At 43.2% G+C, this 11,510-nt stretch overlaps 1 protein-coding gene across 2 annotated transcripts in view; it reads left to right on the plus strand.

The window, feature by feature from the left end:
- Positions 1–11,190, plus strand: part of LOC130522478 (lysine-specific demethylase 6A-like) — a 28,239-nt gene extending 17,049 nt beyond the window's left edge. For both annotated transcript variants that reach the window (XM_057026905.1, XM_057026906.1), the window contains 16 exons: positions 90–161; positions 255–356; positions 1,013–1,372; positions 1,504–2,366; positions 2,701–2,830; positions 2,922–3,027; positions 3,115–3,320; positions 3,904–3,965; positions 6,485–6,559; positions 6,637–6,785; positions 7,734–7,848; positions 7,929–8,116; positions 8,686–8,827; positions 8,905–9,031; positions 9,425–9,595; positions 10,008–11,190. In XM_057026905.1, the coding sequence (XP_056882885.1) occupies positions 90–161; positions 255–356; positions 1,013–1,372; positions 1,504–2,366; positions 2,701–2,830; positions 2,922–3,027; positions 3,115–3,320; positions 3,904–3,965; positions 6,485–6,559; positions 6,637–6,785; positions 7,734–7,848; positions 7,929–8,116; positions 8,686–8,827; positions 8,905–9,031; positions 9,425–9,595; positions 10,008–10,037 (2,898 nt within the window). In that variant the 3' untranslated portion in view covers positions 10,038–11,190. The remainder of the gene's footprint in view (positions 1–89; positions 162–254; positions 357–1,012; positions 1,373–1,503; positions 2,367–2,700; positions 2,831–2,921; positions 3,028–3,114; positions 3,321–3,903; positions 3,966–6,484; positions 6,560–6,636; positions 6,786–7,733; positions 7,849–7,928; positions 8,117–8,685; positions 8,828–8,904; positions 9,032–9,424; positions 9,596–10,007) is intronic.
- The last annotated feature ends 320 nt before the right edge of the window (positions 11,191–11,510 follow it).

An 11,510-nucleotide genomic window follows, 5' to 3' on the forward strand; every position in this document is an offset into this window, starting at 1 on the left:
GTGATTATGACCTTGACCATTATAAATTTGTTTCATGCCTGTGTTTTGTACTTTGTCCACCTTCATCTCTTTATTTGCTCAATTTTTAGAGTGATTCCTGGGCCGGTAACACGGCACCACAGCCAGTTCCCAGCTGGTACCTCTCCCCACAGAAACTGCAGGTTAGTGTGGATGATGTTTCCCTTTTTTGTTTGGTATTTTATTCATATTCTCAATTTCTCCATTTTACCGAGTTTATTGCTCATTATTTGCAGTTGCTGGAACAGTTGCGGAGTAACCGAGCCAGCTTGAAGCCTCCACAGCTTCAGATGTTAGGACAACTTGAGGCTCAGCTCGCCATGATGCACCAGCACCAGGTAAAGCAAAATTCCTTTGCCCTCAGATAGCTGGCTGAATAACCTCCCCTCTTGACCTATAGTGGAGTAATTTCCACTTCAGAAGCTTTTTTTGTGAACTCGATGAGTGCGGCTCTTAACTCTTTAATCACTTTCTCGTCGGCCATCATTTACCATGTATACAAAAGGCTGTTTCCTCGTCACAGTTCCAATATGGATCTTGGTAATATTATAAGGATAAATCGCTTTGAAAAAGCGATTTCAATGCTCTTAGATTCAATTGTGCATGATCGCTTTGTCAAAATACAAAATTGAACGTAACCAGGGTGTATACATACTGTCCCCTAGTGGCTGCTGCAAATGTGAATTCATAAAATATTAGAGTGCAATAGTGGGCTCTTTGAGTGCAACTAGATTATTGGGAATCGGACTGTCAGATGTGGTAAAAAGCTGTTGGTATTAAATAACACTTTAATATCAACACTTTAATGACAATGTTTGTCTTTTTAAAGTAAGCATTCTCAATACACTGCTTAAAGGCTGTTAAAACCTTTTGTGCTCTTCTCCTGGAGTAAAGGGTAAAGTGCCTGCTTAAGAAGCACAAATGATAGAGTTCAACTTATAAGTAAATATTTCTTGCTATTGCATATGAACTGACATCATCTTTTCTTTTCCAGATGAGACAGAACTCCTCAGGAGTTCAGGTGAGGCCCTCGCTCTCCAATGGCCCCACGGTCAACTCACTTCCCTCTCCCAACCCCAGCCTCCAGCCGACACGGCCCCACATGGGACCCCACCGACCCGTGGGCCCTCAGCCTCAGCTGCTGGCCAATGGGCCTGTAGGACACGCTGAGTCCCTTCCTGTGGGTAATAACAGTAGTAATCAGCCAGGGCCCACAGCCACAGGGCCCAATGGAGACGTGCCTTACCTGCAACCTGCTGGCAGCGGCGATGCAGCAACGCTACCTCACACCTGCACACGCACGCAAACACAGGACTCCGCGCCACGCCAGGCCCTGCACCTAAACTCCTCTCAGGTGAGAAATGCTTGGCTATTCAATTTCTTCCCCCAATTGGAAAATCAGCTTTACAGCAGATTTCGAGTGACTGTGTCTAAGTGGACACATGACAATAGTGGTAAATAAGGATCTCTTTTCTTCCCTTTTAGGGGCTTCAGAAGGAGTCTACTCCACCTGGAACTGACTCCACCAGTGAGGGAACCATTTCTCTCACCCAGACACCCAACACCACCACCCCTACCCCTACACATCCCAGCAACCAGGTTGGACATTCCACAGATGTCCCGTCACCGCCGCAGCAAGCTCACAACCACCTCTCGTCCCCACCCTCTCTGCCCCACACCTCTACCTCAGGTGGAGCAGCACCTGGTGCTACCAAAGATAGTAACACTGCAGCCACATCCCCTGGTAACGGGGGCTCCGAAGGCAAGGCGCCTTCGCCGCTGCCATCTGCAGAAAGCAAAACAGCTCAGGCAGACGGGCTTGGCAATCACTTACACTCGGTGGATGCCGGCAAGGTGGCAGAAGGTGGTGAGAAGTCAAGCCTTAGCGCAGACAATCCTAGACTATCTGCCCTGCTGGCAGGGGGAAAGGGCTCCGAGGAGACTGAGGGGCCATCGGAAGGAGCAACGTCCACAGCATCTGCCATGCCCGAGACCCATAAGAAAATTAACAATATCCACCCCGCTGCCCTCCCTTCCACACCTCACGCGCAGGGCAGCTCGGCTGCGTCCTCGCCTATCTCTGCCATATCCACCGCCACACCGTCGCCTAAATCAACAGAACATACCCAAACAGGAGCTCATAGTCCTGCCACAACCAGCACATCTGCTGCGCCCGCTGTCAACGGAAATGGCAAAGGAGGCATCTCTGAGGACTCCCAAAGTCCACTCAAGGCTGAGCCACCTACTGTTTCCAGCCTCAAAGCAACACCTCCACATGGACACAGCAGCTCCTCTTCATCTTCGATATCCATCTACCCCAGCTCCACGGATGTATTGAAGGCTTGCAGGTGAGAATTTCTCCTTGAAGATTTACCTGATTTATTTATTTTTAATGTGCGTATGACTCTATTTTTAATATCTGCATGATTGGTTAATAAGGGTCACGTTAGTTATGCATTCATGAAAGTAACATTTCTGCAGATGTTTTGGAAGCTTTCGTGTACAGGGCAGAGAGAAAATGAATGAAATCTCATCGATGTTGCTTGTTTTGACAATGTCTCCTCCTGGTGGAATTTTTATGTAGCCGCAGACCCAGAAACAAATGATTGCATAACTGTAAACAACACTGAAGGTTACTGAATAGACTTGTTTTTAAAGATGTGGCCTTTCTGGTTATCACAGAAACTTGGGGAGGAATGGCCTTTCCAACAGCAGCATCCTCCTTGACAAGTGCCCCCCACCACGACCTCCCCCGCCACCTTCACCAGCCCTGCCCAAAGACAAGCTCAACCCACCTACACCGAGCATTTATGTGAGAAATATTCAGTCTATATTTTGTTGTGCTGCCACAAGTTTATAAATGTCTAAAAGTGCCTGCTTTTAACTTCCTGTTTTGTGTCCAGCTTGAGAACAAGAGGGATGCTTTCTTTCCCCCACTTCACCAGTTCTGCACAAACCCCTCCAACCCAGTCACTGTCATCAGAGGCCTGGCAGGTGCTCTCAAACTGGGTAAATGCTTTGTTTCACCTGAGCAATGGCGTTTATAATATCCACGTTAACTCAAATTAATTGGCGCTGCTTGTGTTTTCTCTGTAGACTTGGGTCTGTTCTCCACAAAGACGCTTGTAGAAGCTAACCCAGAACACCTGGTGGAGGTCTGGACTCAGCTATCTCAGCCTGCTGATGAGAACTGGGACCCAGCAGGCACGAAGAAAATGTGGCGTTGCGAAAGCGCACGCTCCCACACCACCATTGCCAAATATGCCCAGTATCAGGCTGCGTCCTTCCAGGAGTCCTTACGGGTCAGTGAACTTTTTATTTGTGCTGTTACCCAAAGCTCACCCTGAATATAGTTTTACATCTCAGCAGGTAGTCTTAGACTTTAAGACTGAAATCCCATCAAAGAAAAACCCATTTTGAATAAAACATGAAACATCCCGAAGCACAAACACTGAGAAATACCGAATAGTTAATCTGAAGCTTGGCAACACTCCTCAGCAGACTGTGGAGGTTAGCAAGTGTCATGCATCTTTAGCTGCAACTGATGTCGTTACCAAGTCTAATGAAACGTGATGATTCTGAGCAATTTCTTTCATGAGGGTTAGTTCCCCAAACATTTCTGTACAGCCCATATAATCTTGGTAGGCTTATTTCATTTGACCAGTTTTGTATGCGACATTGGCAATATTATGAGCTGATTGTAGCAAAGGGATGTGTCATTTAATTTTGGTTCAAAAGCAGCAAATGTTTTAGTTCAAAATAAATTCAGAGATATATTATTCCATTAAGTTTTGAGTTTTTTGTTTTAAAGAAAATGGCACCAGGTCTGAGTTGAAAACAATCATTATTGGTTGCTTGTTTAATATGCTTCCTATGTGTTTTTAGGAGGAAAATGAGAAGAAAGCATTAAAGGAGCCTTCAGACGTAGAGCCTGCATCATCAGAGAGGTGCTCTTAGTTTGTTTTTTTGTTTCTGTTCTTATTTCTCTCTGCTCTTCTAGAAAGTTCTTTGTCAGTGTTGCAGAACTTTACATTAACTTTTATGCACGTAGAACTGGTAAAGCTCATTTAAATCTGCGAAAGTTTGACATGAATTTAGTGTGTGTAGTCACAGAAGAGGTACTAGTTTGTCCTCTAACCACCTCAGCAAAAGCGGCCTTTTGACCCTCTAGTAAGAGGTCAGCTATTCATCTGGTGAGTGTGTGGGTTCTTGATCGCACGGATCGAGTGTGGCTTATCGATTCTGATCTGTGGATCCTCCCTGCACATCTACAGAATAACACCCGAGCCCCATCGTCAGAAATGGGGCTTGAACCTCAGGCTGTTCAGGCTTTTCTTCTGTAACAGTGGTCTCCTGTGGGAGGCTGTGTAGAAGAGTAAACATTGAAATGTGTGCATGTACACACTAAAAACCTAATATGCATTTAAACATAGAAATTATGCACACACAGAAAGCATAGGCAATATTGAAAATGGACTGAATATGCATACATTACACTTACACTTTCAGGTATTTATTTACATAAAATAATGTTGATATGTGAATTAAAGTTGAGTCAAAACACAGATCATATATTTAAATTGAAATATTTTAATGACTTTGATTACACTCTGAATAGTTTCTTTCTTGCGAAGTATAAATTTGGGAGAAAAAAGTACAAGTTTAAGAACATGTTCAACCAAAATCAAGGTTTTAAAATTGTTTGTCATCTTAAAGATTTCTAAAAGGTACATACAGGCAGTGCAAATATAAACAAAGGAATAAAAGATGCTATTGAATGTTCAGAACATTCAATAGTTTTTAGACCACAGAAACAATTTAGCTTAGTCCTTCTGTGCCATCAGCCATTTACTGAGGCGGACCAGGTTCTTGACATTATTAGGGGACAGCAAAGCTTGGTTGTTTTGAACGGTGTGTCCTAAGAGTGAAAGAACCTCTTACAAGACACTGATTGCAGGGGTTGACGGGTATCTGTGTGCACAGGACCAGCACGGCATGTGCTCCGTCTCTTAAGGAGCACATGCCGTGCTGCTCAGAGGAGATTTGTTGCTCTTGACCATCTCTAGCAAAGAATTCCATTTTACCGGAACATCCTGAACAAGTGATTATTGATTAAGTCCATGTGTAATTTGCTGTTCCTTTCCGGAGCATCAGATGGACGATGCTTAAAGTGCCGATCGTCTTGCGACATTTGGCCAGCACACTTTCAAATCCACTGTCGTTATGGGAAACTGTGACCGTTCTTGGCAGACAGGGGTGGACAGGCAGGGGTTCAAGTGGAAGTAGCCTTGCAGCTGCAACCATGTTATGAGTACTGTCAGTGCAATATGCGGTTAGGCAACATCCAAAAATGCTCAACCCGTGCACCAGTATTTTGTCGCTCCTCTGTTTTGCTCACAGTTGATGTGAACAATTGCAGAGTCCAGTCCTTATCAACCAAAGGCTCTGTGAGGGGCGGTTATCGTTGCTCACAGTGGTCCCCCGTGAGAGCGATGTCCTTTGTGGTGTTTTTGACCCGATGATCCTCTTGAGGGTAGATTATAAGGGGTATCTCCTGCTACAAAGTGAATGACAGTTTTTAAACTATCCAAGTAACCAAGGAATTGGTTAACGTGTCACTCAGGAGTGCTAAGCTTGTAGACTGGTGAGGCCCCATGGAGGTATTTTCAGCAGGGTGTTTTGTGTTGGCGTGAAGGTGCTAAAGAGAAATACTTCTGCGGTAATTAAATTCATTAACAGTGCAAATTACTAGTTGTTTTTTTTAATAACGCACCAGGCCATTTTTTTTCACCTAGAAGTTTTTTCACCTTGATTTGCCTGATTAACTTACACATGTGTCCAAAGGTTGTGCCTCCAGAAGTAAACAAACAGTTAATTAATTTGCTTGGGAGTGAAATGCTTTCAATTAGTCACCACAATTAACATCAATTTTGATAGGACTAATTAAAATGCTGGCAAGTACATTGACAATGTGCAGAAACACACCTGCAAACAGCACATTGGGACAAATAGCCCTGGTTTTGGTGTTGAGTGGTTTATGGTGTTATTTTTACCTTTTTTAAAATTGTCACATCGGTCTGTTTCTATCTCAAAGCAGTTTGGGGAGAAAACCGCTCATTAATTTCTCTGTGCACCGATTTAATTTTTTTGAACCACAAAACAATTTGCAAAAAGTGCACGTGTTTCTCTCTCAATTATTTTCCATTTAAAACATTTTAAACTACTGTCGATGTGTTTTTCTGAGCAGTAGCTGTAGCAGGACATTAGATGAATGTTTTATAACCAGAAACGTGCACGTTTCTGAACCCACGGTTCAGAATTTAAAAACAATATCTTTTTTTGAGCTGCACATGATTGTTTTCTAATAATTGAGCTGCAACACTGTCTTTCTTGTACGTTTCACATTCAATTTTTCAACAGTGTTAATCATTTATGAAAACGACCATTTGCGTATGTGTGTCTGCAGCATTGTACACAAACGGAGAGGCCCATTAAAGCACATCAAATTTGGCACCAACATTGACGTATCGGATGAAAGGAAGTGAGTATTGCTGTCAACTGTCCCCCCTTGAAGCTGATGGCAGGCTAATGCGAAGCTTTGCCCGCTCTCTCCACCAGGTGGAAGCAGCAGCTGCAGGAGCTGAGTAAACTGCCGGCCTTCGCTCGAGTCGTGTCTGCTGGAAACCTGCTCAGCCATGTGGGCCACACCATCCTGGGGATGAACACGGTTCAGCTGTACATGAAAGTCCCCGGCAGCAGAATACCAGGTGATTGCACCCTCCAACACAAAGTAAAAGTCATTTGTGTGGTGGTGTTTGTTTTTAATATTTTAAAGGGTTGAAACTATGACAGGGTTTAAACCATGGGCACTCACATTTTTTCAGCATGGGAGCTACTTAGAAAATGACCAAGTCAAAATGATCTACCCACCACAAAAATCCAAAACATCTCATTTTCAAATGTATTGAGGATTCTTTGTTTGTACAATGTATGTTGCTGTACCTTGCATAACCGAATGAGCCAATTTTGCAAAACACGCATAATAATTAACTATTAACATTTTTTTTGTAATTACCTAAGTTTACTTTGATGACTTGCACTGAATTGAATCAGCCAGGGATGCAGTCCAGACAGCAGCTGCTGACAGCCAGTCTAAAGCACACCTCCAAATGTTCATCAGTCATGGTGGAACGTATTTGGACTTAATTATCTTCATGTACTTAATAATCTTCAACGCACTTCGAAAATGACATCGTGAAAAAAAGTCCACCTCCCATTATGTATGAAAGTGATATGTTTTTGTCTTCTTACTTGGTTGCGCTCCCTCATTCATTTTTCTGACCATAAGCTTTAGCGATGGCTTAAAATCAGAGGTAATTCGCTGAATAGCTTAGCGCCGTTGTTTGCGCATGAGCGGACCTAAAGGTCAAAATTCAGTTGTCATCTGACTGGTTGCCCTGTATATAAATCAAGTGACGGGATGAATGATAGGCTGACATTTTTTAATGCCACGCCGCGATCGACCAGTACTACCTCCGCGATCGACCGGTAGATCGCGATCGACTTAATGAGCACCTGGTTTAAACCCATACACATGTATGGGTGAAAAGTAATGAAGGAAGAATCAAAGTAGATTTTTATGGTGTGGTGTGTGCGAAGCAAACTAATCAATTCCTCAGGCAATTACAAATCCCAAATTTGCATTTGTCTCTCAGGTCACCAGGAACACAACAACTTCTGTGCTGTCAACATCAACATCGGACCAGGAGACTGCGAATGGTTCGCAGTCCCTGAACCCTACTGGGGCGTGATGAGTAACTTCTGTGAAAAGTAAGAATAAGTGGGAATTAATCTGTAAACATGCACATGAAGCGAGTCTCTGGATCAGTGTATTTTCCCCTCACATTCAGGAATAACATCAACTTCCTGATGGGCTCATGGTGGCCCAACCTGGAGGACTTGTATGAGGCCGACGTGCCCGTCTATCGCTTCATCCAGCGTCCAGGAGACCTGGTGTGGCTCAACGCCGGCACGGTGCACTGGGTGCAGGCCATCGGCTGGTGCAACAATATTGCATGGAATGTAGGGCCTCTCACCGGTGAGCAAAGGATTGTGGGATGCCTGTCATAGAGTTTTTAAATTTAAGGTCTAAACACAAAGTGCAAATGAAACATAATCTAAATACATAGTGGGTTTTTTTTTATGTTACTAACCACCAAAAAATGTGTTTTATGAATGATGCCATCCTCTTCAGTGTCCTGGCAGTGATTCTTAAATACTCATTGTAAAACAATGGAGTTATAAATGCAGGGAAGATTTAGTTTGATCAATGTTTAAGTTAAAAATAGGAAATCATTTTTAAATGTATCTAGAAAAATGTTAAATATCAGCTCCCCTCATTCTGTACTAAAGTCTTCATTTTCTAAAAGTCTTCCAGGTGTCAAAAGTCATCTTATTGTGGGTATAAGATGTTGACATTTATTATGATAATTAGCAATGTTTTTAGCTGATTACTGACCTTTTTAGCTGATTTAGCTGAAGTGATTGCAGCAGGGTTTTATTTTTCACCTCTGACGGATGAATCTGTCAGGAAAGTTGTACATTTACAGATACTTCCTGTTATTATGGATGCGTCATCATTGCGTGCTTTACTTTTTACCCTCCCAGCCCACCAGTACAAGCTGGCCGTCGAGCGTTACGAGTGGAACAAGCTCCAAAGCGTCAAGTCGATGGTTCCCATGGTGCACCTCTCCTGGAACATGGCACGCAACATCAAAGTGTCGGATCATAAGCTGTTTGAGATGATCAAGTGAGCCCAATAACCCTTCACTTTAAAATGTTTCTGCATCAGACGTTTTCCTTCTGACACCCGTCTCGCCGCCTTAGGTACTGTCTCCTGCGGACGTTAAAGCAGTGCCAGTCAGTGAAGGAAGCTTTGGTGTCCGCCGGCAAGGAAACGGCGCTCAGGCCGAGGACGAGGGAGGAGCCAGCCCACTACTGCACCATCTGCGAGGTCAGTAGACGCAATGGGAACATTGCAGCAGGAGAGGTGTGAAATCTAACAAGATTTCACTTTTCTGGGTTAGCGGTTCACAGTAATTCCAAGTATTGAAGATTCAGAAAAAAAAAAAAAGTCTTGTTATTAACGGCCGGTGTGGAAAATGACGTTCGTGCTTCTGTTGGTGTTGGTTTGAAACCAATTATATTTGAGCTTTATTTTTATTGGTCCAGAATTTTGTCTTCATTTCTACCTTATTTAGCTAATCATTGGATATGCGAGTAGATTAGGTGAAGCATGGTGTGTTCATGCACACGTCAACAGTCGCTGCAGATGGGTGCGTAGCGCAGCGCTGAGACGTGTCCGTCACCTCTCCGCTGTCGTCTGAATGAACTGCGTCATCCACAGGTGGAGGTGTTCAACCTGCTGTTTGTGCGGCGCGAGCTGCTCTCCAAGAAGCAGCACGTCATTCACTGTTTGGACTGCGCCCGGAAAGGCAGCGCCACCCTGGATGACTTTGTGGTGCTAGAGCAGCACAGGATGGAGGACCTGATGCAGGTCTACGACCAGTTCTCATTAGTAAGTCACAGAGGAGGGATGGCTATGGAACACGTGGTCTGAGTTCTAACTGAATCTTAAATGATGCCTTTGAGTGTTCTCACTCAGCCTTTAGGTTAACGCTTCATGACGCTGCTCCCATCTACAGAAACAATCAGTTAATGTGCGTCAGCGGCGTGATTGAAAATAAGAATAAACCTCAGAGCAGTAACAGATTGTCACATGACTGATTCCAACATTTTTCAACACTACCAAACCAACGCATTAGTGTCATAGTTTTGAATATGGTCATATTTTGAGTAACGTTTAATGTTTACCCTGAATTTAGGTAAACGCGTCTTCTGCTTTTGGCGGCTGTGCTGCATTTGTAAGTTGCCTAAAACAGCCACCTTCCACGCCTTGACTAATTCCTCTGTGTGGTCGTACTCCCCAGGCCCCTCCTCTTCATTCATCTTCATCTTGACATTAGGCGACGTCTCTTTCTCTTCTGTTGTGGAGCCATGAACTCACATTCACACACGGAACTATTGCGATTGAGCGACAAAAAAGGACAAACCTTGTACGTACATGGACCATTTCTGATCATTCAGGAAAGCCAAGGCCGTCGCCAACCCTCCCTCTCCTTCCCAAATCTCCACCACCCACCATCCTCCCACCACATTGGCTTGTCTCCATAGCGATGGCTGGAGGCTGAGGTGGCTGAGTGTCTGTCTATGCAACCTGTTTTGAAGCACTGGAGCCCCGCCCTCCTGCGGGTAGGAGGTGCCAGCAAGCTCACAACAGGACTCTCTTCCTTTCAACTCCCTCTTGTGACAATGGTTCTGACCCGTTTCAGTGGAGGTTAATCAGAAAACAGTTGGAGGATTCTTACTGGTGATAAAAATGTTTTGTAGATATTTGTTAACTGTCACAACTGGCATCACAACCTGTAAGACTACTGACTTGACTCTCTCCTCGCTTTCTGTCTCCTATTCTGTCTCTTTTGTTGTTCTACTCTGGTAAGAAGATGAAAATTTTGTTTGATTTCTAGAATTCCCCACAGTCTTGTTTTTCTTTCTATGGAGCACTAGCTTAACTAGTCTTTTTCTATGATAGATGGTAATTTTAAAACTATTTCCACAGCAAAATCTCCCCAAAAAAATGTAATGTGAAGAGTTTAGGTGGTTTTCTTGTTTTTTGTTTTTTTTAAAAACAGCTTTTGTTTTATCTTTGTGTTTCATAACTATATTTTGTTTGTTTCTTAGGTATAAAAAAATTAAAATGGAAAAAAAAAATTACTAGCCAAGTCACAAAGAGAATGGGTTGCACATAGACGAAAGTTTAATTTGTGATTTTCCTTTTTTTGTTTCATTATGTTTCTAATCTTGATGTAAATTTACACTATTTATAAATACATATTTATTGCTTGAAAATATTTGTTGATGGAATGCTGTTATTTTTTCCAGAGTACCTGCCATTAAATTTGAAGGAGGTTTGTCATTTTAACAACTCCTCTTACATTTTCTATATATAAATAAAATTGCTTAGCAAGCATTGTACAGGAACAGACATTTAAATTGTTTTATTGTTTGAAGAATGTTTTATGATGACTCAATAAACACAAAATTGTCAAATAATCCACACTTCTGTCGATCCAATAGAAAAGAGCACAAAGGGACCATTTTGACAGGTCTGTAGTCGGCTAAAAAGCCTTTTTCATCTGGGGGGGGGGGCGGGAACGATGGCAGGATTACACAAATTTTTCCTGATTTTAACACATTGTTAGTTTATTTGAAGTTGAGCACGGTATTGAGGTGAGGTCTTTAGTCTTTGGGCTTTTCCGAAGGTCTTCTCAAGCTCGCCAGGTTAGCTCACTTCTCCATTTCTTTGCATCATCCCGAGCTGCTCCTTCGCTTTAATTTGCTCGTCCCCATCTGTGCTGTGAAGCTCCGCCGTC

This window comes from Takifugu flavidus, chromosome 3 (genome assembly GCF_003711565.1).
Source record: "Takifugu flavidus isolate HTHZ2018 chromosome 3, ASM371156v2, whole genome shotgun sequence".
Classification (NCBI taxonomy): Eukaryota; Metazoa; Chordata; class Actinopteri; order Tetraodontiformes; family Tetraodontidae; genus Takifugu; species Takifugu flavidus.